Below are 23,894 nucleotides of genomic sequence, written 5' to 3'. Positions count from 1 at the left end.
GTAGGTCAGAAGACTGCTTGTGCAGTTACACCGCTAAAAAGTGCTAATTACAGTCAGGTAAAAATTAGATATCCAAGATATATGGACTCTAAACCTGCTGACCTGTAGGAGGGTAGATACACAGTGATAAATTTGGGGAAAGATGTCACCCGACAAAGTCTTAATTTTTAAAATGTTACGTTACGATTATTCCTAAATATTGCAGAGTAAAGTCAGTTTAAAGGTTGCCTGTTTTTCCTGCTTCATCTACTTCATGTGTTCCTCAAAGTAACATATTAATCTGCCCATCACTCACTTTACCTCTCCCTGTTCCATTAAAGTTACTAACCATAGACCTTTCTGGAGTCCCTGAGCTCCCTTGTCTCGTAGGTTCCTCTGGATCTCTGCTGCTGTGGACATGCCAGACTCAAGCTGCTACAACTACTACTATCCGTCTCACCACTATCATCTCTCTCTCTCTTCATCTCCCTCTATCCCTCTCTCCAACACGGTCTCAGCAGATGTGTGTCTAACATGAGTCTGGTCCTGCTGGAGGTTTCTGCCTGTTAAAGGAAGTTTGTCCTTGCCTTCTTCCTCCTGCAAAATCTTTGTTTTAATAAAAAACAGGTAAAGGAAACTCAACATGTCTGCAAAATGTTTTTATTTTTTCTTCTTTTGTTTTTATAATCAGTCAAAAACACACTCAATAGACACACATTTGATTGCAGCTATACTTCCAAATCATAAAGAAACATCTGCTCAATAAATACAGGGTTTTGCCGATGTGCTTAAATGTGGCAGGACTTTCTTTTTCGGAGCGTATTTACAGTTCACCATAAATAACTTTGAGCACATTTCAGGCTTAGACAAAACAAAATAATCCAAACTCGTATAAATATAGTTTCATCTAAGGACTGAGGAGGACGTGAGGAAGAAAACACAAGAAAGAAAACGTGAATCCTGTTGTACAAACATGCCCACGTAACAATAACCAACAGGTGTTTCAGGATCTGTCATGATGAGCGGGGCGGTCAAACGGGTCACATTGCATACGGACGCAAGAGTCAGACATCCTGCAGTGAGGAAAAACAGACAATAAGTCACCATCGATTATCCTGTAAAAAAGAAGGCTGCAGGGTTTCTATCAGGTCATATATTTTACCTCAGCACTCACAGCTCTCCCTGCACACTCATGTACACACAGACTCTTTAACATGTCAGCCTTTTTGTTTCCTGCAAAATACAAAAACTGAGACAGAAACGTAAAAAGAATGGCTTTGCATATTAATCTGTGACGTTTAATTAGTCTGCATCACTGCAAAGTGCACCACACCCAACCTGCAAGTTCCCCTCCTCCAAAGGCATCAAAAAAACAACAACAAGGAGGAGACCCTTCACCCCAAATTAATCTCTTATAGTGCAAAAAAGTACACACATCAAGCAGAGCTCAAGCTGTTTCTAACCAGCACTGTTCCCATCATGCTGATCGCTTCTGATCCTCATCTTTCCCTTTAAACACTTAACTCCTGTAAGAACATATTTTTGGGGTTCAAAGGACTTAAAGGTAACAAAAAGTTCAGGATATGTTCCGGTAAATTGCTTCAGCTTCAAGTCAAGCTTGGCCTACAGAGCTTCAGCTGAGAGCTCACCCTCCTCCACCCGAGCTCTTCCTCTCTGCTGTGTCTGATTTCACCAGTGTCATGTATCGTCACGGATGCTTGCTCTGTTTGCTGCTGCTCTGCCTGCCGCTGCTCTGCCTGCCTTGGCTCCTCATGTACACTACCAGTCAAAAGTTTGGACACACCTTTTCATTCAAAGGTTTGTATTTATTTTAATTATTTTTGACATTGTAGATTAATACTGAAGACATCAAAACTATGAGAGAACATATATGGAATAATTTAATAAACAAAAAAGTGTTAAACAAAGCAGAATATGTTTTATATTTTAGATTCTGTAAAGTAGCCCCCTTTTTCCTTCATGACAGCTTTGCACACTCTTGGTATTCTCTCAGTCTGCTTCATGAAGTGGTCTCCTGGAATGGTTTCTAATTACATGAGCCTTGTCAAGAGTTCATTTGTAGAATGACTTGCCTTCTTAATGTGTTTGAGACCATCAGTTGTGTTGTTCAGAGGTAGGGTTAGTACACAATGCATCGCCCTATTTGACTACTGTTGTAATCCAGATTATGGCAAAACCAGATTAGTTCGTAGTTTAGATGTCTTCAGTATTAATCTACAATGTTGAAAATAATTAAGATAAATAAAAACCATTGAATGATAAGGTGTGTCCAAACTTTTGATTGGTAGTGTATGCATATGTAAAAGAGGGGAGGTGTGCTCTCCCCTCAACAGGTTTTGCCATTCCACGTAGGCAGGTGGAAGGGCAGCGAGCTCCCAGAATATATTGCTGACTGCATTCAATCAACTCATTATTTTGACAAGACTGAATAAGACCTTTTTTTTGTCACAAACAGGTTCTTATTTTTAACCCGAGGATCAAAGATCAGTCGTGAATATTCCTGCAGAGATGGGTGGTTCTTTTAATAACTAAAGCTGTATTCACGCTGAAAACTTCTCAAACCTTTCAGGATGGGCTGCATATGTGAAAGCAAATAGCAGAAATTTCCAGATTTGCTAGGACTTTATGCAAAATTTTTCCATGCATCCCTCTTGGAAAATCCAGCAAGAAGACGGGTTAAGCTGATTAAAGAGAACGCAGCAAGAAATAATCAAGGAAATTCAGCAACAATATTTATAACTAATGAAACGAACAAATCCAACTCGAACAGAATGAATCTGGATTAAAACATCTGAGGTCAAAGACGAAGAAGGAAGATTATCTTCAAGACAAGAACAGTAAAGATGCCTGCACATCCATCTGATTTGGATCTGGAAATACAACCCGGTTCATGTTGGTCGAAAAGAGGTATCAGATGTGTAGCCCTTTCTAGAACCAACACCCTGCCAGCTTTCCACATGGGACTTGAGCACAACCCAAAGTAGGTAGGGTTGATTACTGTAAGATCTGGATGGACACAATGCATGCGACTTATTTGTAGAGAATTGCACAAAAAAAACAGACTCCGTAGACAATGTGTTTCATAGAGTATCTTTGTTTTGTTGTTAGTCTGCCGCTGACTTCATTGGTTAGCTTGTTTGTGATTGTGTTCCAAAATAACAAAGAATAACCCCGGAGACACAAACTATCTGACTGCTCGTAGAGGTGGGTTTTCTACCAGGTTAAAGCTACTGTTTTCATCAAAGGAGTCTTTCTGTTAAACCTTCAGACCCCAAAAATATGTCGAACTTAAAACAAACTGAAGTTTGAGCAACACCTGGATGATAGTTTGCCGTCCTAAAGAACAAGTTGTGGATCAGAATTGATCTGCAGGATGAGAATCAGGCTGACAGGATCCCTCCTGATGACGGCCTCGTGTTTTATGGAGCCAACCAGCTCAGCGGTGTGAAACAGTCCCACTATGTTTATGTGTATGTGTGTGGGTGTGTGTGTGTGTGTGTGTGTGTGTGTGTTTGTGTGTGTGTGTGATGAGTGTTAGCTGCCATTGGTGATAATGACAGAGGTGCCTTTGTGTCCGGAGGTCTGCTCTGCCGGCATGCGGAGGTGAGGGGTCATATCGTAGTGGGAGGGGCCTGTGCTGGCGGAGGAGCAGCAGCCCCGCAGGTTCTCCGGGTCGTAGAGCTGCTCCAGAGTGTAACCTGACAGTGAGTAGCCTGCGTGCTTGTCCAAGTAGGGCCGTGAGTGGGTGTGTGAAGGGTACAGGGCTGGTGCTGGGGTGGGGGAAGCTGAGCACTGGCCTGGCCGACCAAACGGGTGGTGTAACGGCAGAGAGAGAGGGGACAGGTCTGTTTGGAGGTAGTCTTTGGGCTTGTTGAGGCGCTCAGATCCTGGACTGCTGAGCCTGGAAACAGGGATCGGGCTCTGTGCGGGGCTGATGACCTGACTCAAACCTCGACACAACACGGTCTGCAGGGGCCCTTGTGTGTACTCCGGGGTTAAGCATGGTCCAGGGCCCTTTGGCAGTCCATTAGCTGGCCCTAAAGGAGAGTCCAGGAGGTTCTTACGTAAATGAAGTCGACTCTCTTCCTCTTTGATCATCTGCTGCGTGGCTCGGATCAGCGTCTCAATCTTGCTGGGTTGCTGGGGGCTACAGCGGTAGTGCTCGGCCTGGTATCGATCCCCTGAGTCGCTGGCCGAGCCTCCGTCTGGAGAGCTGACCACGCTGTCCTCGTCCCAGTGGCCCCGGCCTGCAGGGGTCACAACAACACGAGTCATCAACATCTCAATGCTTAGCATTACTGCTGCTTTTACTACCTCAGGGTCCTGCTATGGAAAGACACGTAATGCATGCTCTACAGCACAACAGCAGCTCACACATGCAACAGAGAGAAAGGCCGAACTCATATCCAGGCTCCAGTTCTCTACCAGCTCAGAGGTTTTGTCTCTACCCTGCACATGGATCAGGTTTCAGTCCTCACCGTGGTAGCTGTGGATGGCCGTGATGTGCGGCATGCTGCTGTCGTATCCCTCCTGGTTCTCCAGCGAGCTCTTGCTCAGCGGGATGATGGACCGCGCCGTGCCCCACCATGCATCCCTGCCGGTCGAAGGAGCTCCCAGAAAGTACCGCCCCGCCTCACAGCGACCCCGCTCGCAGCTCTGACCCTGACCGTGAGCGTGGAGGTGTGTGTAGCCGTCCCCGGCGGAGTGATGCTGCTCTTCAGAGAGGCTGTAGCAGAGCGTCCGAGGATCAGAGAGCTGTCTGTACACGCAGGAGGCATCCGGTCCTTCGCTGTGCTCCAGCAGCTGAGGGGAGGCGGAGTCTGTGAGGGGGCTGCTTCCCCACGGACTGTCCTGGTCCGACTCTGACCGCTCGGTCTGGAAACTGGGATACTGCGGAGAAACATGGATGAAGGGAGAGAAGACATGTTTAGATAAAGCTCCTGAATGAGCTCTGTCTTCACACTTCTTTTTGTAGCTAGCTGTGTCCCCCCCCCTGATGGGTTTTGGCTTCAGCATCAGACCTTCAGTTACGAGTAAGAGATGAACCCCTCACCTGTGTGTACGGCGAGAGTCGGGCTTTGGTCTTGGGCCGGGACATTCTGCTCTTGGGCGTCCTGCAGGCGTCTGCGAGGCTGCCAGAGGTGCTGCTGCTGTAGGGGAAAGAGGTCTTGGACGCCGCCTGGTCCAGAGAGAGCTGCAGGCCTTTGTACTCCGTCTCCCTGCAGACAAACATCCCTTTATTTTTTGTTGATGTGTTCTGTTAGCGTGGGTTGTATTAGCACAGTCCATAATTACACACACGGAGATCCCCGTCCCTGGAAAGGCTGTTTATTAAAGAGCACAAACAGCCGTGTGTACCGCCATGTCTGGTTCCCCTCTCGGTGCAGAAAGCCGTTAACATCTGTTTAGCAATTAGAGCTTCATGGTGGAGCCGAGAGGGTTAGCATGCAGAGATCTGTGTTTGTGTTTCTCTGTGTGTGTGTGGAGCTGCCAGGAGGGCTGTTGGGATGCTTGTTTTACCAGAAGGATTGCAGCAAGGCCTTCAACAAATACTCTACAGAGGGAAAAGCTGTCCAATCAAATACACCGGGAGATTAAAAGCTATGTCTGGCTAAATCAGGCCCAGAGGAGAAGCTTGGACATCTCACTTCGGGGAAATGGGAATTGATTCTCGCTAAAGTGTTCTACAGATCTCACCACGGATGATGAATCAAGTTTGAGACAACAGAAAACCTGGACAGGGTTTACTTTAGACAAACAGTGATCTGTCATCTGCACATATCGGTCCTCTGTCTCCGTCTCTCTGCACACAAACAAACTCAGACGAGCAGCTTCAGAGGGTTCGCAATGAAGCAATCTAACGGAGCAGTAACAATTCAGTACCTGTACACCTTTAAGGACCCGGGTTTAAACGCCTTTATTTCCCTTTAACTCTGAGCAACTATGAAACATGTCTTCAGGTTTTCTCAGCACTCATCGTCGTATCTTCAGACCGCTTGTTCCATCAAACGACGAGACGATGACATGCAAAGGGGCTGCAGGTTGGAATCAAACCCTGGCTGCACCCTTTAAAGACTTTTAAGACTTAATCCCCTGCATACTGGACATTTAACCTAACCACAAGGCCAGGTCTTCAAATTTAATCCGCAGACCGTTGAATGGTCCAGACTCACAGTTTAAGATCCAGTGAACATATCGCAGCGCTTCCTCAAACATTTAGGGTGGCTCCTTTGTTACAATGTTACAATGTTACAATGTCATTTAACAGACGCTTTTATCCAAAGCGACGTACATATGAGAACAAGAACAGGAAACTCTAAGAAAAGTCTTAAAATCATGTTCACTAAATCCCCGTCTACATGTATTTCATGAAACATATTTTTTCTCTCTGCATTTTGGCTTTACGCCTACGTCTAAACATTGTTTTCTAAAATCCGAAAGTGCCTTCAAAGGTGGTGAGTTTTAAAAATGTTTGTCTGAATTCATGAGAACGGCTAATACGAAGGTTTGTGAGGAACGCTGACGTCATTACCTCAACTTAAATGTATCACACTTAATGCTGATTTGTACTTCTGCATCACCCCAACGCAGCAGGGGCTGACGCGGACATGAGCCCTACATACTTGTGCGTCGATGTGGCCGTGTTGTGCAGCAATTCTCTGCCGAAACGCTTGAGGGCAGTGCGGTCTCTCTGACAGTTGGTCGCCTCCTTCCGGCCCGCTATGATCTCTGTTTACTTTTCCAGAGCGTGTTATGTTAATCTACAGCTGATACATGTTTCTGTTTATCATATAGACATGATTACATGAAGAATAGAGAGGAGGAGATGAAATACACGGCTGATGTGCGGCCGATGAGTGGGGATCCTGGAAGTGCTGTAAATGCGGGAAATACAATGCTGCTGAGTGAACCAATCACAGGGCTTGCATTCTGCGTCGATTCTACACGTAGTTACATTTTTGACGTGCATAGGCCTCTGCGTAGGTATGGGAGCTACGCAGACATCCGGCGTAGACTGCGCCGTCGATTCAACACAAAAGTTATAAATCAGACTTTAAGCATTTTTAATACGCCATACTGTGAATACTGTTTACAATGACAGCCTGATCCAGACAACGGAGTAAGCAAGCACACAATGTTCTTCTATGGTGTTTAATTGGACAGACTGATAACAGGTTATCTTCTTCTACTGGTCTAGCATGCTTATGTGGGCTTTCTAAATCGGTTCTGGGCCATCGAGTGGACAGGTTAATTTTATTTTTTTATTTTTTTTATTATATTTTGGGGGGGGGGGTCGCCTTATTGATAGGACAGCTGAAGAGAGACAGGACATGTGGGGAGTAAAGAGTGGGGGAGGTCATGCAACAAATGGTCGACCGGCTGGGAGTTGAACCGGCGACTTCTGCGACGAGGACTATAGCCTCTTTACGTAGGGCGCTTAGACCGCTAGGCCACCAGCGCCCCGGACCACTTATTTTTTAACGTAAAGAAAGAAAACTTCTCTTAGTCTCAACTTTACGTGAAGTTTTTAGGCTACGTCCATACGTGTACAGTTTTTTTAAGAGACTAAGATAGAAATAAAGTTATTCAGAAGTCCCGAGGTGAACACTGTGAGGAGCAGAGAGGAGGACTTTAAGAAAGTTAGGAGTTTCTCATTCAGAGGAGGAAAAAGCAGAAAGAAAAGATAGAGAACAGTCTCACTCATGACTCAGTTCTGCCAGTAAGTGAACCTCGTGTATGGATGCTTGTTATTAATGATGCAGTAAAACTAAGAGAATGCAGAATAACATCTGCAGAAACATGGATTAAGAAGTTTTATATTCAACGTGTCCTTCTGCAGTCCGTCAGTGCATCTAAGGATACCAGCTGATCTTCTGCAGAGGGACTGCACATCACACACTCATCCATTGATCTTAGAGAACGATCAGATACAGAAGAAAGAAGATAAATGCGTCACTAAGTTGTCAGTAAATATACTTAACGCCGGTCATTAAGTTTAACTTGGCAGGCAGCCCATCTGAATAGTCTATATGTGTGAACGCTGCTTTAAATGTCAGCATGAGAAGAGGTTGCTGCACTGTGAACATGTGTTTTCACACACGGACACATGTGTCTTACTGTTTATGCAACAGATGTAATCATTAAAAAGTTAGATCGCAGAGTGAAAAGATTTAGAAACCTGTGAATGAACAGCGTAAGGGTTGAGAGTGAACACTGGAGTTGCTCCTGCAGCAGACGAGCCTTTATCCAGAGGTCTGCTGAATCACTGCCAGGTTATCAGAGCTGAACACACACAGTGAGTTCACACACAGGTGAAGTGTTCTTATCATCACGCTACCAGGTCAGACAGCGCCGCACAGACGGCCTCACCTCCACCGCCACCGCTTTGTCTCAACCCATTTAAAACAAGCAGGGAAACGAGGCTTCGCCGCCCTCAGCGCGCTCTGGAGCCTGTAAACGCTCATCAAGTTTACAGCCCATCAATTAAAAGGCTGTAAACATGAAGCTGCTGCAGGTTCCACGAAGAAGGCAAAGGAGACGTGTGACAAGCTGTTCTATGAACGCAGACTGCCTCACTGCTTAATGGAGCCTTTTATAGACATAGACAAACACACACACACACACACACACACACACACACACACACACACACACACACACACACACAAACACAGACAAAAATCTGCGGATTATGCACATCAGGGGTCGTAAAATAAAATGATCACCGGGAATTAAATGGTATAAAAAAAAGGGTGAACTCAGGTCTGAGACTTTATTCCATCCAGCTTTCAAATTTTGACTTCAGCGAGTCAGGACAAATATTGTAGTTGCAGCTTTTTTGGGGTCAAATCTAACTTTTATAAACAAGTTTTTGGATGACTTAATGATTAAATCTGAGCTAAACATAGACGTTTGATCGCTCAAGTATAAAAACTCCTCTCTCTTCCTTCATTGGGAGAGAGAGTGGAAGGAGGTAGAGCGTACAGCTAAGACCAAACAGGGTTCTTGCCTAGGCTCAACCTTCCCTGATTTCTTTGTAGAACCTCTCTCCAGTTTCTTCTTCTCTTCCTCTCTTACCTCATTAAAAATGGGGGAGTAGGGGGAGGTAGAGCATACAGCCTAACCAGGGAGTAAGCTCAATCCCAAACAAGCGTCTTGCCCATGCTCTGCTTTCCTTTTCTTCTTTCTAACATCTTCCTACAGACTTGTTTTCTCTGCTTCCTCTCTTTTCTCACTTATCTCCCCTCATTCAAATTGAGGAATACGGGAAGGTAGAGCGTACTCTGAGAGGGGTTGTCCTCACCATAACAAGCTGGCCACTGTGGCTCTGCTTTTCCTGTCCTCTACCTCACAACTCTCTCTTTCTCTCTGACATACCTCGACTCTTTGTCTTACCTTCCTTCTTTAGTCTTTTCCCTCATGACAACAGGAGAGGTAGAGCGTACAGCCTAACCCAGGAGTGAGCTCAATCCCAAAAAGGCCTCTTGCCCCTGCTCTGCCTTTCCTGTCCACTTTTCTAACATTTTTTATATTTATCATTTTGTTTTCTCTCACTTCTCTTATCTCTTGCCTCATCAAAGTCGGGGAGGTAGAGCGTACATTCTTACTTTGAGGGGGCAAGAAGCTTCTCACTGTGTCTCTACCTTACAACACTCCTCAGACTCTTTGTTTTCCCTCCCTTCTCTAGTCTTTCTTATGATGAAAATGGGAGAGGTATAGAGCGTACAGCCTAACTCGGAAGTGAGCTCAATCCCAAACAAGCATCCTACCTCTGCTCTGACTTCCTTGTCTTATTTCTAACATCTCTCTACAGACTCTTTTCTCTGTTTCCTCTCTTTTCTCACTTATCTCCCCTCATTCCATATTGGCGAGTAAGGGGAGGTAGAGCGCACTGCCTCACATCAGTGGGGGTTGTCCTAGCCAAAACAAGCTTCTCGCTGTGGCTCTGCATTTCTTGTCCTCTTTTAACATATCTCAGCCTTTCTTCTCTCACTTATCTTCTCACATTCAAATTGAGGAATATGGGAAGGAAGAGCATACAGTCTAACTCGGCTTTTCGCTGTTGCTCTGCCTTCCCTGTCTTCTTTCTCTCTACAGACACTTCTCTCTGTTTCCTCTCTCGTCTCTTTTATCTCCCCTCATTAAAGTTGTTTTTCTTTCTGGTGTGTTGGTACGGTGGAAGATGAAAGCTAGCGTTGAGGAGGGGCCTCCTGTTGAGCCTCCTCCGGATGTCATGGTCCTGTATCTCCATCTTCCTGAAGGTAGAGTCTCTTCTGGTTTGATTTTAGTGAGAAGAAGTGAAACAGCAGCCCGTAATGAGGATTCTCTGCTCCTCTGTTTGTGCAGGATAAAGCCTCGGCTAACACAGCGCCGGTCTGTGTTTGTTCACTCTGCAGGCCGAGCTGCCGGTCTCAGATAAACCGTACCAGGTGACTAAGAGAGGGGCCTCCACAGGTAACAGCACACACATGAGCACACTTCACAAACGGAGTAACAAAGGCCTCAGACGCGCTGACACACAGGAGAGCAGACGCAGTGATAGAGCAGGAATGTCTGCCGCAGCTAAAACCAGAACGAGAAGAACAGCTCGGCACCTCTTATTCCACAATCACACTTCTTTTGTTTCTATAACAATAAAAATCAGAATACGACTCATCAAAGTTTCTGATTCTCTGATTCTGCTCTCCGTGCTTCAACAAACATGTGTCGGCTTTCCAATTAACCTCCAGTTAATTGCCTCACAGCAAGTGTTTGCGTAAATCTCTAGTACCAACACTCATTATCTGATCACAGCAGAGAGTGACAGCACAGCAGAGATCTGAGCCGCCCCGCAGTAACCTTAGCCGACAGACGTCAAACACACCTGACGGACAGCTGTCCTGCATGACCATCTAGACGATTGGAGACGTAATCCACAATTTCTCACGTAAATATATCTTCTGCAGTCTTTATTGGGAGTGAACAATTCATCTGTTTGCATTCACAGGGGACAAGATGCAAAGTGAATTATGTTTTAGGATAAGCAAATTAAGAAAGTCTGCACATCAAATAATCTCCTGTTTGTGTTTCTGACTGATCCTCAGTCTGATCTCTGCAGGCAGGGACAAATTTTCAACACCTGTGACCTCGCACCTTGGTTTCTGAGACAACATGCAAACAGAGAGCTTAGGTCAGCATGCAGGATCCTCACAGTCTGTCCTTCTTGTCGATGCAACCACTAAATGAAGTGCAGGATGCTACGGAGGCTAGAGAGCAGGATTGGCACTGCTACAGTATGAGGCAGCTCAAAATGTAAGATAAGGTAAGATAAGATAGTCCTTTACTCGTCCCACAACGGGGAAATTCAAGTGTCACAGTAACAATGTAGACAGTGCAAAAAAATAATACATATAAAGCAAACTTATAAAGTAACAATTATTAAAAAGTTATTAGCATTTAAAATTAAAATTAAATGAAAGAGGTAAAAAAAAGCATATCTTACAACACATCAAGCTATCGTCTGCATAACTTTATGAACCAAAATAACACATAACACACGCTTTAGGTCTAAAAGGATCGTCAATTTTTTTAGAACAGAGCTCTATTTTTGCATAAAATGTACCAAATTAGGAATTGCTGTGACACAGGCTGTTAAGGCTGCAGCATAATCTTTCAGGACTGCTGCGCTCAACCAATCTGTGTCCTCTAACAGTTCTTGTTTTTTGTTCCTGACAGGCTCATGTTGTTATTCTAGAGAGCTTAATGTTACAGAGGAAGATGCTTGTTTTTTGCAGAAAGCACAGTTACATCGCTCTCTTTAAATTCATCTAACTGCATTTACATAATCTGTAACGTTACCTAAAGGAACAAAGAAGTTTCTACTCTACCACAGGTTTGATTTGTTTGTTTTATTCTGGGAATTTGGCCTTTAAAAGGATAAGCTCAGACACACAACCCCGCACCAAAAGAAAAATACCAACCAAAACAAACTGACTGATAGAGGCAAAAGTAGACCAATAACTCTTGTGCTCTTCAAGAGGGGCTCTTTCTGATTTTGAACAAAGCATCCTGTCAATAAAAAAAGTCTCTCCCTGCAGGGTTTCTTCCTCTAATGCTATCAAACACTCAGAATAACAGCCTGAGTCTGCCAGTGACGAAAAAATGGACCTAGGTGAAGTACTTTTAAAAGTTTCAAACAACACAATCAGTTTTGTCGCTGCTGGCTGAAGCAATCTATCGGAGTAATTCCAATCCTGTTTGCACTTATTGGTCATTTAAACCCCCAAATTTGATGCCATATTTTCAAAATACAAGAATTCTGCTTCAACACATAAGCTGCAGAAAATGTAGCGCACAAACACCAAAGTAATGACCACTACGGATGCACCGATGAACCGGTTGAAGATCAGTATTTGACGATGTTCTCTGTTGTGTTGCATCAATCTAATGCAGGAAAGCTAGTATGTCTGACTGCTGATTCAGAGAGGAGGGTCTTTAATGTGCAGAAGACGTCGCCTGTCTCACCAACTCTGATTTGTTGTCATGTGAGCAGAGCGGGCGTGTTACACCATCTCTGAGAAAGACATGCAGTTTGTAAGACTTGTTCCAGTGTCATTTCAAGAGAAAGGACCACTAACAACAATTTAAACGCATCGAATCTCAAACATGTACTAATATCACAAATGTAAGTCCAGCAGGGTTAACACAGATTAGGATACTCACGTGAGCACATAGTTGACGCTGACGATGCAGTGAGGTCTGGATGAGCGGCTGTTGTGGACGATAGTTGCATAACTCTGAACCCAGACCCAGCCGCCCTGCTTGGCTAAGAAGCGGTAGTACTTGGTGGTGACCTGACCTTTGACCAGCACTGCAGGACCGAGAGAAGGGAATAGACACTCAGTGGTTTCTGTAATGAGGAGGAGTCCCTCTGTGCATGCCTGTGTAGAGAGTTTGTAGGAAGGAAAAACAAACCTAACTCACACAAGTGATGAGCACAGCGCAGGTGGAAGGAGTCGCAGCTGTGGACGTGATGATACAGAGTCTTCTCGATCAGATCCTGAGGTTCGTATCCCGTCAGCTCTGCAACCCTGAGACACACACACACGCGCGCACACACACGCACGCACGCACGCACACACACGCACACACACACACACACACACACACACCACACACACACACACAAACACACACACAAGTACTTAAGTGATCCAAGTCTCTCTTCAAAAAACTCACACAAAGCAAAGGACAAAGCAGGACGTACCGTGAGTCGAGGAAGATGAGCTTCATGTCCAGGCTGGCCCTGAACATGAACATGTTGCTGTGCAGTTTGATCTCCGTGACGGCGCTCGGTGGCAGCGAGTGACCTACTGCCACGAGCCCGACGTTCTGATAGCAGCCGTCGAACGGAGACATGTCCAGGCTGTACTGACGGATCTTAGGTAGCCGCTGCAGTGGATGACCTGGGCCGAGGAGGATACTCAATTACTGTCATTTACATTCACAATACACCTTTGATTAAAGGGTCATTCCCTTGTTTTTTAACCTGAGATCTGTTCTTCTTGTTAAAGAGATAAACTGGAAGCTAGGACCAGACCACAGGATGTTTTTGGTAGCTCTATCTTGGGCCGTCACAAGTTGAGAATGAGATCTCCAAGTTTGGGACTGTTTGGTTTTGGGGGGTCCATTTAATGAAAAGCTTCTAGAAATTAAGTTGTAACAACTAAATTTGAGGTCATGCATGTATGAAATTTGGCATCAAGTATCCTGTAACATAGGGGAAAGTAGCCCAGTAAGATTGTGCTGCTTGCTGCATCCAATTTTTAAAATATCCCCAAAAGAGAGTTATAAAAAAAGACGATAAAAACAACATCCGCGAGTTCAAATCTCTTGAAAAATGTGAAATTGTTAGCATTTTTAACTCAGTATCACTTCCTCATTTATACTGTATATCTAAAACTACCCAGGTCTGTAAGCTTCCATTTGAGCTCTTGATGACCTTTGTATCCTGAAAATAACACTTCCTGTGGCCCACCATACCTCATGTAAATCACAAGACAATTAGTTTCTTTTTCGTGTTTGTACTGCTGAAGCTAGCCTCAGTGAAGCCTCAGTGTAGCTAACTATTAACAGTGAAACTGAGACTCAGCAGCACGACCTTGTACCTTGTAACCTCCACAGGTCAGACCGGCGTTTCTTTTAGCGAGGACACATTTCATCCTCAGAAAGAAGGAGCGCTCCATCTCGTACTCTGTAGAGAAAAACACGTCATTAATAATTTGTTTTGATGATAATGAGTTGTTTGAAGTTTAGCGTGCAAATGCTGCTGATTACCGTGGACAAAGTGTGAGTGGTAAGGCTGGTGTGCGGTGAGGACGGCCGTCATTTCGTCGTGGTCGGCCGGGTGGATGTATTCGTAGATGCTGTTTCCTGTGAGCTCTACCTGTGGAGGTGAATATTTACTCAGCGCTGTGATTCATTGAAACACCACAAACTGTGACGTAGAGGGTTTAAACCAACCTGCGAGAGGCCCAGGTGGACTGATGCTGTTTCTGATATGTACATGATTTACCGTCTGGAGCGACCACGAAGATGAAGCCGTCTAACGTCTGAAAGGAACAAGAAACAGAGTATGATCAGAATAAACAAAAACTAAGAATATTACCTTTTTATTAAAAAAATCCTTTATCTCTTTTGTGTTTTTCCATCCTGAAGAATTCAGAGGCTGCAGTTGCTGGTTTGACTTCCAGCCACGACCCATTTTGCACAGTTATAAGAGCCACAGGATGTATGAAACATGGACGTAGTTTCAGCGACGTCACCCTCTGATTTCTGCCGAGCTTTGGAGCCTAAAGATGACGTTTGGAAATGCTGACTCATCCTAACTTTCGGATGACGTAGCAAGAATCAAAGAAGTGGAACTGAGAGGCCTCGATTATTAGACTCTGGGCGAACAGCTGCAATGTGCCCGCCTGTCAGTCCACTCAGTCCCCCCTGATTCTGCAAACATATGCAGAACTTTTAGACTTAATATCTTCCAAACAAAGGAGTTTAAAAATCACACTTAACATGTTAAACTGGTGAGAGCCATTATAACATGGTTGTAATTGGACTTCCTGGGGTTTTGGAGCCTCCCTCAAGTGGACACTTGAGGAGCTGCAGAAATGATTTCCCCATCAAAGTTGTATAGTTTTTTTTTTCATGTTTATAGAGTCGTATTTCTTCTTCTATCTGTCATATCAATAAGAAAGCAATTTCACTCAGTGCCCCCAACAGGCCTGGAACAAAACTTTTGATTTGCATCATTTCTCTTTTGCAATTTTTGTGTCGGTTTTTAACTTCACTTCCTGTATTTTTCAGTGCATTTGCTGTTAATGCAGTAGTTTAGGATTTTGCAGCATGTTGCATTGTTTTTGGAATTTTGCATGTCTTTTTGAATTTGCATCATTGAGCATCGGATACCCAGAGGATGCCGTCATAATTCAGAGTTTACAGAGTGTCTCAAACTCGTGAAAGAAACAGCTGTGATTAAAAACATGATCACCAGACCAAATAATGTAAAAATAATGATATGCTATAAGCATAGACTGTATAAAATATGGACGTAGTATCCATGACGTCACCCATCTGTTTCTGAATGCTGTTTTGAAGCCAATCGGCAGCGGCAGCCATATTGCTTCTGTCGAAGCCAGTGTGACGTAAAGAGGCAGAGTTTGAGCCTCCTAGCCAACAGGTACAGTGTTCCCACAGTCAGCTGTGCCTCTCAATGGAAGACTAGTAATCTCAATATTTTCAAAACTGTCGCGTTAGAAAAAAATTCACCCCCCTCACAGTGAGAGGACATCGAGAAATGAGCTATTCAGACTACACTCGTCTTTTGTACCAGGCTGTAAACATGTTTATTTCTGCTGTAAAGATCGTCTTTTTCCCATTCATGTGTATGTGACTTCAGGTACTTCCGGAGCCTCAAGTGGATCCTCAATGAACTGCAGCTTTTGACACTTCCGCATTCACTCATATTTTTAGACAGGAAGTTGCCGCTTGGCTATAAGTTATATTTGGTGGTATGGCTCTGTTCTGGGAGCTCCCTGCCCTTCCATGTGCCTACGTGGAATTGCAAAGGCAGGCAGAGCAGCAGCAAACAGAGTGGGAATCAGTGATAGTACATATTATGCTGGTAAGATTAGACCCAGCAGAAAGGAGGAGCAGGGGTGGAGGAGGGTGAGCAGTGTGCTGATGTTCTGTAGGCCGAGCTCCTCTGTGTTCTTTTAACTCTGTCTTTATCTACCGATCATAAATCCCTGATCACGTCTGGATCTTTTACATCTTTGTTTGTATTTAATAACTGCACAAGAGAAGATGAATGCTTTTTCTAACCGCCACATAATGCTGTCTTCAAATCCTTTAGCCTCCTAAAGATGAACACAGTGATTTTACTCTGCAGAGCACATGATTTGTTGGTCTTTTGCTGCCTTCATTGATCAGTTAGTTTGTGTTATAAAATCAACACGGTCATTATGAAACTGTTTCATGCCTCTTTACAGAGTTATTAAAATCTTGCAGCCCATCATATGATCCCTCTCTGCTGCTGTCTGTGTCAGTAAACCTGTCGTCCTGTAACTCTGTTGTCCTGCTCCTTTGTGCTGCAGCTGATGTGAGAAGGGCTGCAGAACAGACTGAGGCTCCGTGCGTGACCAGGAATGTGTTCAGCTCATTTCACTCTTAAAGCAACAAGAATGGAGGCAGATGGCAGCAGCCACACACCACACACACACACACCACACACACACAACACACACAACACACACACACCCACACACACACACACACATGCTCACACACACGTCCATCTACGGCTGAATAATCTCAGCAGAATAGGTTTAAAAATTTAATTCTTCATTCTAACAGGTAAATAAACCGTTTAGCTGACCTTGTGGCAGCTCGGTCACTGTAAAGCTTCTCTGAATTCGCTCTTGAAGTGTTCATACTCAGAATAAACCTCATGGTGAAGAGTACCTGTAAGAGATGAGAGCCCAGCTCCTGAGTGACCCCATCGATGAGCTGCGCTCACGTGACCCAGACTCACCCAGGCCTGAAAATGAAAAGAGCACACACACACACACACACGGGGAGAATAACGTCAGATGATTATTAAAACACAGGGAGCTTTGTCCACACACACTCATTTCTACTTTTGAGTTATTGCATCTTGCACAAATTGAGTCTGAAATGATAACATCTCAGGGAATCAACAAAAAGCATCAGAAATCCTTCGTCACATTTTATCCCATGAACATGCCAGCCTCCTGCATTGTTCCTGAGATATCAATATCTGACATTATTGAGGTCTTTGTACGTTGCCAAAGTGCCTGTGCATGTGCACTGTTGGAAAATGTTTATAACAGCTCTCTTAACATGCCTCTGAATCGTCTTGTTAACGTCACACAACCCACAACGCCCCCTATATCTGATATTTGTACAATGATAAAACGTGTTGAAATCACATCTCTGTGAAGATTTCAACTACAGCTGTAAAATCACTCCGAACGATAATTATTTCCATCCTCTTAACCCCCTGAAATAAACAATTTATGAAAATTGACCACTCTGAGGTCTCAGTCATAGTTTAGCTTGTTGAAAAAATACTAAAATTCAGAAAACTCAGACCTGATTTAACAAAAGCTCAACGTTGAACTCAAGGAAACACATTTATATCTTAAAATTCATCAGAGGAAAACAAATGTGGGACTCAGAAGTGGGGCAAAATATCCAAACATCACTCCTGTGGCGTCATATAATGGATATTTTACTCTAAAAATATATTTTAAATATGTTTCTTTTCATTTTAATCACCCTTTCAGGACTTCGTATGACATTAATCCCTCACTTGATCTATTAGGGACATGTATATGCTTCATTTAGTCAGACTTCATGAAGTGTTATTAAATTATTTCCCTGCATGACCCTCTGCTGCATGCCTCCCCCTACTTCCGTGCTCTCTTCAGATGTCCAAACTCATAAAGCCAAAATACCCAGAACCAGAATAAATAGAAACAAAAAATAGAAACCTCTCCTCTGTGGGGAAAGTGTGTCTGCAAGGAGAAACTCAGTGGATTGCAGCCTGCTGCTGGTTTCCAGAGTGAACAGCTCAGCCTCGTTAAAGTTCCTCATCTCTATAAATACACCAAACCTTAAATTACTCCCGGTCACACTTTCACCGTATAGCTGCAGAAGTTGAAGTTCTTTTTCCCAGCAGCAGAGAAACCAACATTTGAGCTGCACCGAGCGGCTGATAGCAAACAGGAGGCTCTGCAGCATTATCATGCAAATCCCGCTCTGCAGAGCAAACAGGCGGCATGCGGGGATCACTGCGCCCCGCAGCCCGCACGCTTCACGCGGAGCGAGGATGGACTCCACGTCTGCATAAAAAAACACAAGATTACCCCCCAAAAATACCCACTGCCGAGTTTCAGCCATAATCACAGGCTCCCACTTCAAATCACACGAGAGCGCATGAGACAGATCTGTAAACACGTTTCGGTTACTGCTTTAAAAATTAAAATAAAAACACTGTTTGAGAGTCAGGAGCAGGACGAGAAAATATCTGCTGATTGTTATTAAAATACAGAGAATACTGAAGTAAATGAATAAATAAAAATCACGTTAGTAATATATAATAAAAATATATAGGCCTAATAGACACAAATATATCGGCGCGTTTATATGCACGCTTTAATAAGACTTCATTATACTAACACTAATATTAATAATAATAATAATAATAATAATAATAATAATAATAATAATAATAATAATAATAATAAAAACTGTTTGTTGGGACTAGACAAAAATAACTTGACTCTCCAGACAGAAAAGAGAAAATTGAGACATAGAGAAAATATATGTATCAATGTGTATCAGTGAATTTATCAAGCTCTTCCCCCAACTATTGAATTAATTACAGCAAATTAAACTAAAATTAAAAAGGAGCATTTTTACGGCGTCAGGTTTCACAATAAAACGCAGGGATAAAATCTTATCTTAATAGAACGAAAGAAATGTTAATAAATAATACAGGACTGATTCTAACAAGCAGTTTTTTTAAATCTCTTTTTTTTTCAAACTTAAACCCGTTTTTAAAGATATTAGATTGTCATTAAATGCTTGTTTCATAAAGGGTAGTTTATATTTCGGGCTGTTTGTCTGTAATAATGCCGAGTTTGTGTTTTGTTCCGTTTTATGTGTAGGTGTATTTATAGATTTGTGGGTAATGATAGTTGATAATCAGTTAAGGTTTAAAACAGAAATGACGTTTGAATAATCGACATTTATCGGTTAAAAACGAACAATCGACAAGCAGCACATGGAAACGAACATGAGGTTTTAACCTTAACACGTAGGCCTGTTTCACAGCATCTTTATTTAAAAAGCATGTGTCCCCTTTATTTATATTCAGGCCTGCGAATACTGTCACTCAGGACTTTTATTGTGAAGGGGAGATCGTTAACATTGGATTGATTGATTTATTATTTTTCACAAGTGAAGACTTTTATTTTTCTTATTAATTCTTACTGAAGATAAAAAGCCTCACTGTGAATCTGTACTACTGTTTCAATAAAAATTAGAATAATTCATATTTTCATTTCCGGTTATTTGATTGATTTAATTTTCTGCTCAGTAACCGTTATAAACAGTCTGCGCAGTGACGTCAGTTAAGCCGTTAAGCAGGAAGCAGAATTCCCTCTCTGTATTTGAAGTCTTTTAAAGTATTTAATCTCCAACAAGATCATTTATTTAATTTGATTCATTTACATTTGACTCTTTAATGAAAAAATATCCCCCCTGAATTATCTTACTTTTTGTTTTAATCATCGTTGGATCCTTCAAAATAGTCGATATGTTTTTGAATTTCAAACACGAAGAACCACGAAAATCAGAGCGACAAAACACGAAAATATAAATCAGATATTTAAGAAATATGACACAAAATCCTCAGAAAGGACCTCAAAAAGAAGTGAATTCTGTAAATAATCAAACATTTGATGTGTTTTGATCCAGTTTTACACTGTGGTTTAAAATGTAAAAAAAGCAACATTTAAACAACATCCGGCAACACGAGAGCCCAATTACAACTTTAAAAAATAATATATTATAATTGTATTAACAATAATAATTATAATAGAAAACAAATATAAATGTTGTTCATTGAAAATACGTCGTTGATTGTTTTTACTGATGTGAAAGTGTATGTTTCTCAGCCAATCAGAGCTGAGCAGAGAAAAACTTCCCCATGTGGAATAATAAAGCCCATAAAAACAGAGACACTTTAATGGTGTAAATGATTCACAAACAGCTCGTACTCTAAAAACAAGAGGAGGAAGTGACCAATGAGGAGAGCGCTGAGTGAGATCCACCGAGCTGTGATTTTTATTGTCCACAACATCACACATTGTTACCCTGATCCTCATACACTCACTTCACCCTGCTGTAACAACGTGTTTCTACGCTCCTGTGGATTATAATAAGCTTAAATCTCTATGAACGCACAATGAGGCGTGAACTAACATCGTTTCAATACAGCAGATATCCATTGCAGTGATTTCTGCTCTCTGAGATCTCGTTTGGGAGCCTGGGTGTTGAGAATTCAGCCAGATATTTGTGGTGTGGGGTGTCATGTAATTTAAGACAACATAGCCGAGGTCAAAGGTCAAAATGCTGACTACTCTGAGGGCCGTAAATAAAGCTCCCCCCTCCTCTACACACACACTACCTGAGACAAAAAGAACAAATCCTCCTCCAAATGAAGAACACTTTTAGCTTTTCCTCTCACGCAGAGCCTCTTCAGACCAGCGTCCTCGCTGACTCAATCATCACATGTGGAGCGTGTGTGTGCGTTTGTCTGTGTGTGAGGAGGCCTGCTCTCTAAAGAAGCAGCAGAGTTGATTTAATGAGAAAAGAAACACACCAGAGTCTGCAGCCAGAGGAGGAAGGAGAGAAATCCTGCGCTCTGCAGGACACAGATTGTCTTTTGAATTATTCACCAACGTGCCGATGTCAGTGCACATGTGAACCAGCACAGAGCGAGGGACTGCAGACTTCTAACACACATGCAGACTGAGAGGAAAAATACATTCAATGCTCTTTACAAACCTGCACACACCATGGTGCAAAAAAAACATCCAAATTAGATAAATCCTGAATCCACAGCAAACATTTCAGGCTCATGATGCAGTTTTTAAGATTCCTGTGGGTCAGATGGAAGATGTTTGCAGGATCAGAGTTTAATCGGAATATCTGAAGGGAATAACTCACCTCAAAAGTCTTATTATTGCTCACAGACATTTTTATTTGCAGCTGGAAAAGTCAGATCAGACTGAGGCCCCCTTTTAGATTAACACTGTCTGGTTTAAAACATGAATTATAAAAATGTAGAAACCATGTCTGTGCTTGTTTTTAGCATAACATAAAACACTTAAATTGGTGCCTTATGTGACTTTAAGTATTTTAGGATGAAGGGTGGTGACATTAGGTGTTTTATTTTGAAATATAAAGACCTAAGTGTCCTTAAATGTTGAGGATTATGTGCTTTATAATGATCCATGTTTGCTTTTTCAGCATCAGGTAAATCAGAAACACGCAAATTCTGCCTCATGCAAATATTTTATTTGTAGGGATAAAATCACTGAAATAACTGCCTCACAGTTTTAACTCCATCCACATTTGTAATGTTCCTGAACTTAAAGCAGGATTTAAACTGATTTATTTAACTTTTAGTTTGAAATAAACATTAATGCATTAGGGTACAAACCTGCCCACTGTAAGATACAGTCTAACACTGCAGCGAGCACAAAGCGTGTCAGAAAGCTGAGCTCTATTTGTTTATTTTTATTCATCAGACAATAAATAATGATTATCCTGCAGACCTGATTAAGATGTTATTTTCATCACATGAATAAAAAGGCGTAATCCCCCTATATGTGTTATCCTGCTCTGTAATGAGTCTCTCTCTTCCTCCATGTCCTCCCTCGCTCCACCTTCCTGCACCACCTCCTGCTTTACTGTTACAAGAAGCTCCATATGTTGGGGGATCAGACGTGCACATCATACTAATATCCGCAGCTCTGCAGCAGTCACGCAGGAAGGATGGAGCTCATCTCAGCTAATCTGCTGCCAGGGGCCACCAGGGGCCCCCGGAGAGAAACCACAGCACTGCAGGCTGGAGCTCCGCGCGGACTCACGGACTTGGTGTGGTGTTTTACATCACATCAGAAAACCGGATTAAATAATTACGATGTGTGACATGACACCAAACACTTCATTATTATTTCCACATTAGTTTAAATTAATATAATCATCAGATTCACCAGAGACTACATGAGATATATGGGAATAAAAGCACCAATGAGTCCTGAAATAAAATACAATTAAAACATTAAATCACATTTACGCTTTATATTTACGCGGCACATTTCATCCTACGTTTTACGCGCATTTAAATCCTCTTCTCTCCTGGCTATAAACTCGGCTAAATGTAAATTCACGTCAAAATAAATGAATAAAACAACGCCTGTTTGTCAAAACATAACATTTAAAATGAAAACTATATTTCTTAAGTTATTTGGAATATTTTTTGCTTTGCTTAATGTGTAAAAAACAAAATAGTGCTGCGTGTGCGTAATTTATGATGGATGGAAATGAATGAGGCACTTTTTAAAACACATCATTTGGTGCCGAATCATCTTTAAACATGATGTATCACTGTTATAAATTATAATATTGTTACTACTCTTAATTAGGCTGTAAACGGAAGTTAATATTTTAAAATAGCTGTAAGAAATAAGTTAGAAAATAAACAGGACAGGTAATTAGTTTTATGTAATGTAAATTATAAATGAACTAATGATAAATGTTTTGTGGATTACAATTAAGGATAAATATTATGTGATGGCCTAAACATTTTTCAGAGGGCCCCTCACCTTCAGGGAAAACGATCCTCATCTTCAGGTAGCTGGTGGTCAGTCTGATGATGGACGCTTTGTCCAGCTGGGAGGTGATGGCGGAGGGCAGTGGCAGCAGTTTGGCCAGTTCATAAAATTCACTGTTTTCTTTCTCCCTCCGAGTCCGGGCCGCGTTTTTAGATTTCTCCTTCATCTTCCTCGTCCCTCTTCACTGTCTCCCCGTGAGTCCGGCTGCGCTTACTCTCTATAGCATCCTACCGGAGCTGCACGCGTCAAATCTCCTCCTCTACTCGGCCTAAAATCCACAGCAGCAGGCGCGAGGACACGTTCCCATATTTCCAGATGTTCCCGTGGGTTATGAACGCGCAGGATGCGGCTAATTCCTGGATCTTTTTAGGGCTTGTTGCAGGGTCAGCCCGTTGGAGGGCTCACCGCACACTGGATCCATCAGACCTGAGGTAGGAGGCAATAACAGGTGGAGACATTAGGCTCATTAAGGTAACAAGACACACCTTTAGTTTGAAGGAGGAACATTTAAATGTGTCAGCAAAGCGCGCAACACATCAAGACACTTGTTTGAATATTTACTCAGAAATAAGACTTTAAAATCACATTAACAAACACATCTATTCTTATTCACTCACCTCATTTATATCTAAACGAAAGTGAAGCCTGCTGAGTTTAAAACCATCCGGACAGATTCTCCTTAAAGCTCAGTTCTCACATTTCTTCAGTCTGTCTGATTTTGGAGACAGAAGCAGCTCCAAAGCCCTACAGAGTGCGATTCCAGCTCAAAGTCCCGCCCACTTCAGCCATCTCTGCTGCTATTGGTCAATCCTACACCCTGCTCACGTTACCATTGGCTGCTCTAAACAATGACGCGTTACGAAAGTAACGGTGATTGGCTGGAGAGGATGTTCACCTCTGGCCCAAGGTGGAGGAAAAAACACGCTG

At 42.7% G+C, this 23,894-nt stretch overlaps 1 protein-coding gene across 1 annotated transcript; it reads right to left on the bottom strand.

The window, feature by feature from the left end:
• Positions 1-3,076: 3,076 nt before the first annotated feature.
• Positions 3,077-23,682, bottom strand: sim1a (SIM bHLH transcription factor 1a). Its single transcript, XM_034697033.1, is given in 15 exon segments — positions 3,077-4,247; positions 4,479-4,890; positions 5,054-5,219; positions 12,703-12,850; positions 12,964-13,070; positions 13,247-13,424; positions 13,427-13,445; positions 14,148-14,233; positions 14,317-14,425; positions 14,503-14,549; positions 14,552-14,591; positions 16,999-17,048; positions 17,847-17,864; positions 22,938-23,393; positions 23,585-23,682. Coding segments are annotated over 14 exon segments (2,289 nt in total). The 5' UTR covers positions 23,134-23,393; positions 23,585-23,682; the 3' UTR covers positions 3,077-3,534.
• Positions 23,683-23,894: the final 212 nt, after the last annotated feature.

This window comes from Notolabrus celidotus, chromosome 12 (genome assembly GCF_009762535.1).
Source record: "Notolabrus celidotus isolate fNotCel1 chromosome 12, fNotCel1.pri, whole genome shotgun sequence".
Lineage (NCBI taxonomy): Eukaryota > Metazoa > Chordata > Actinopteri > Labriformes > Labridae > Notolabrus > Notolabrus celidotus.
Note: the sequence above shows the minus strand (reverse complement) of the source record. Positions and strands in the feature narration are given on the sequence as shown.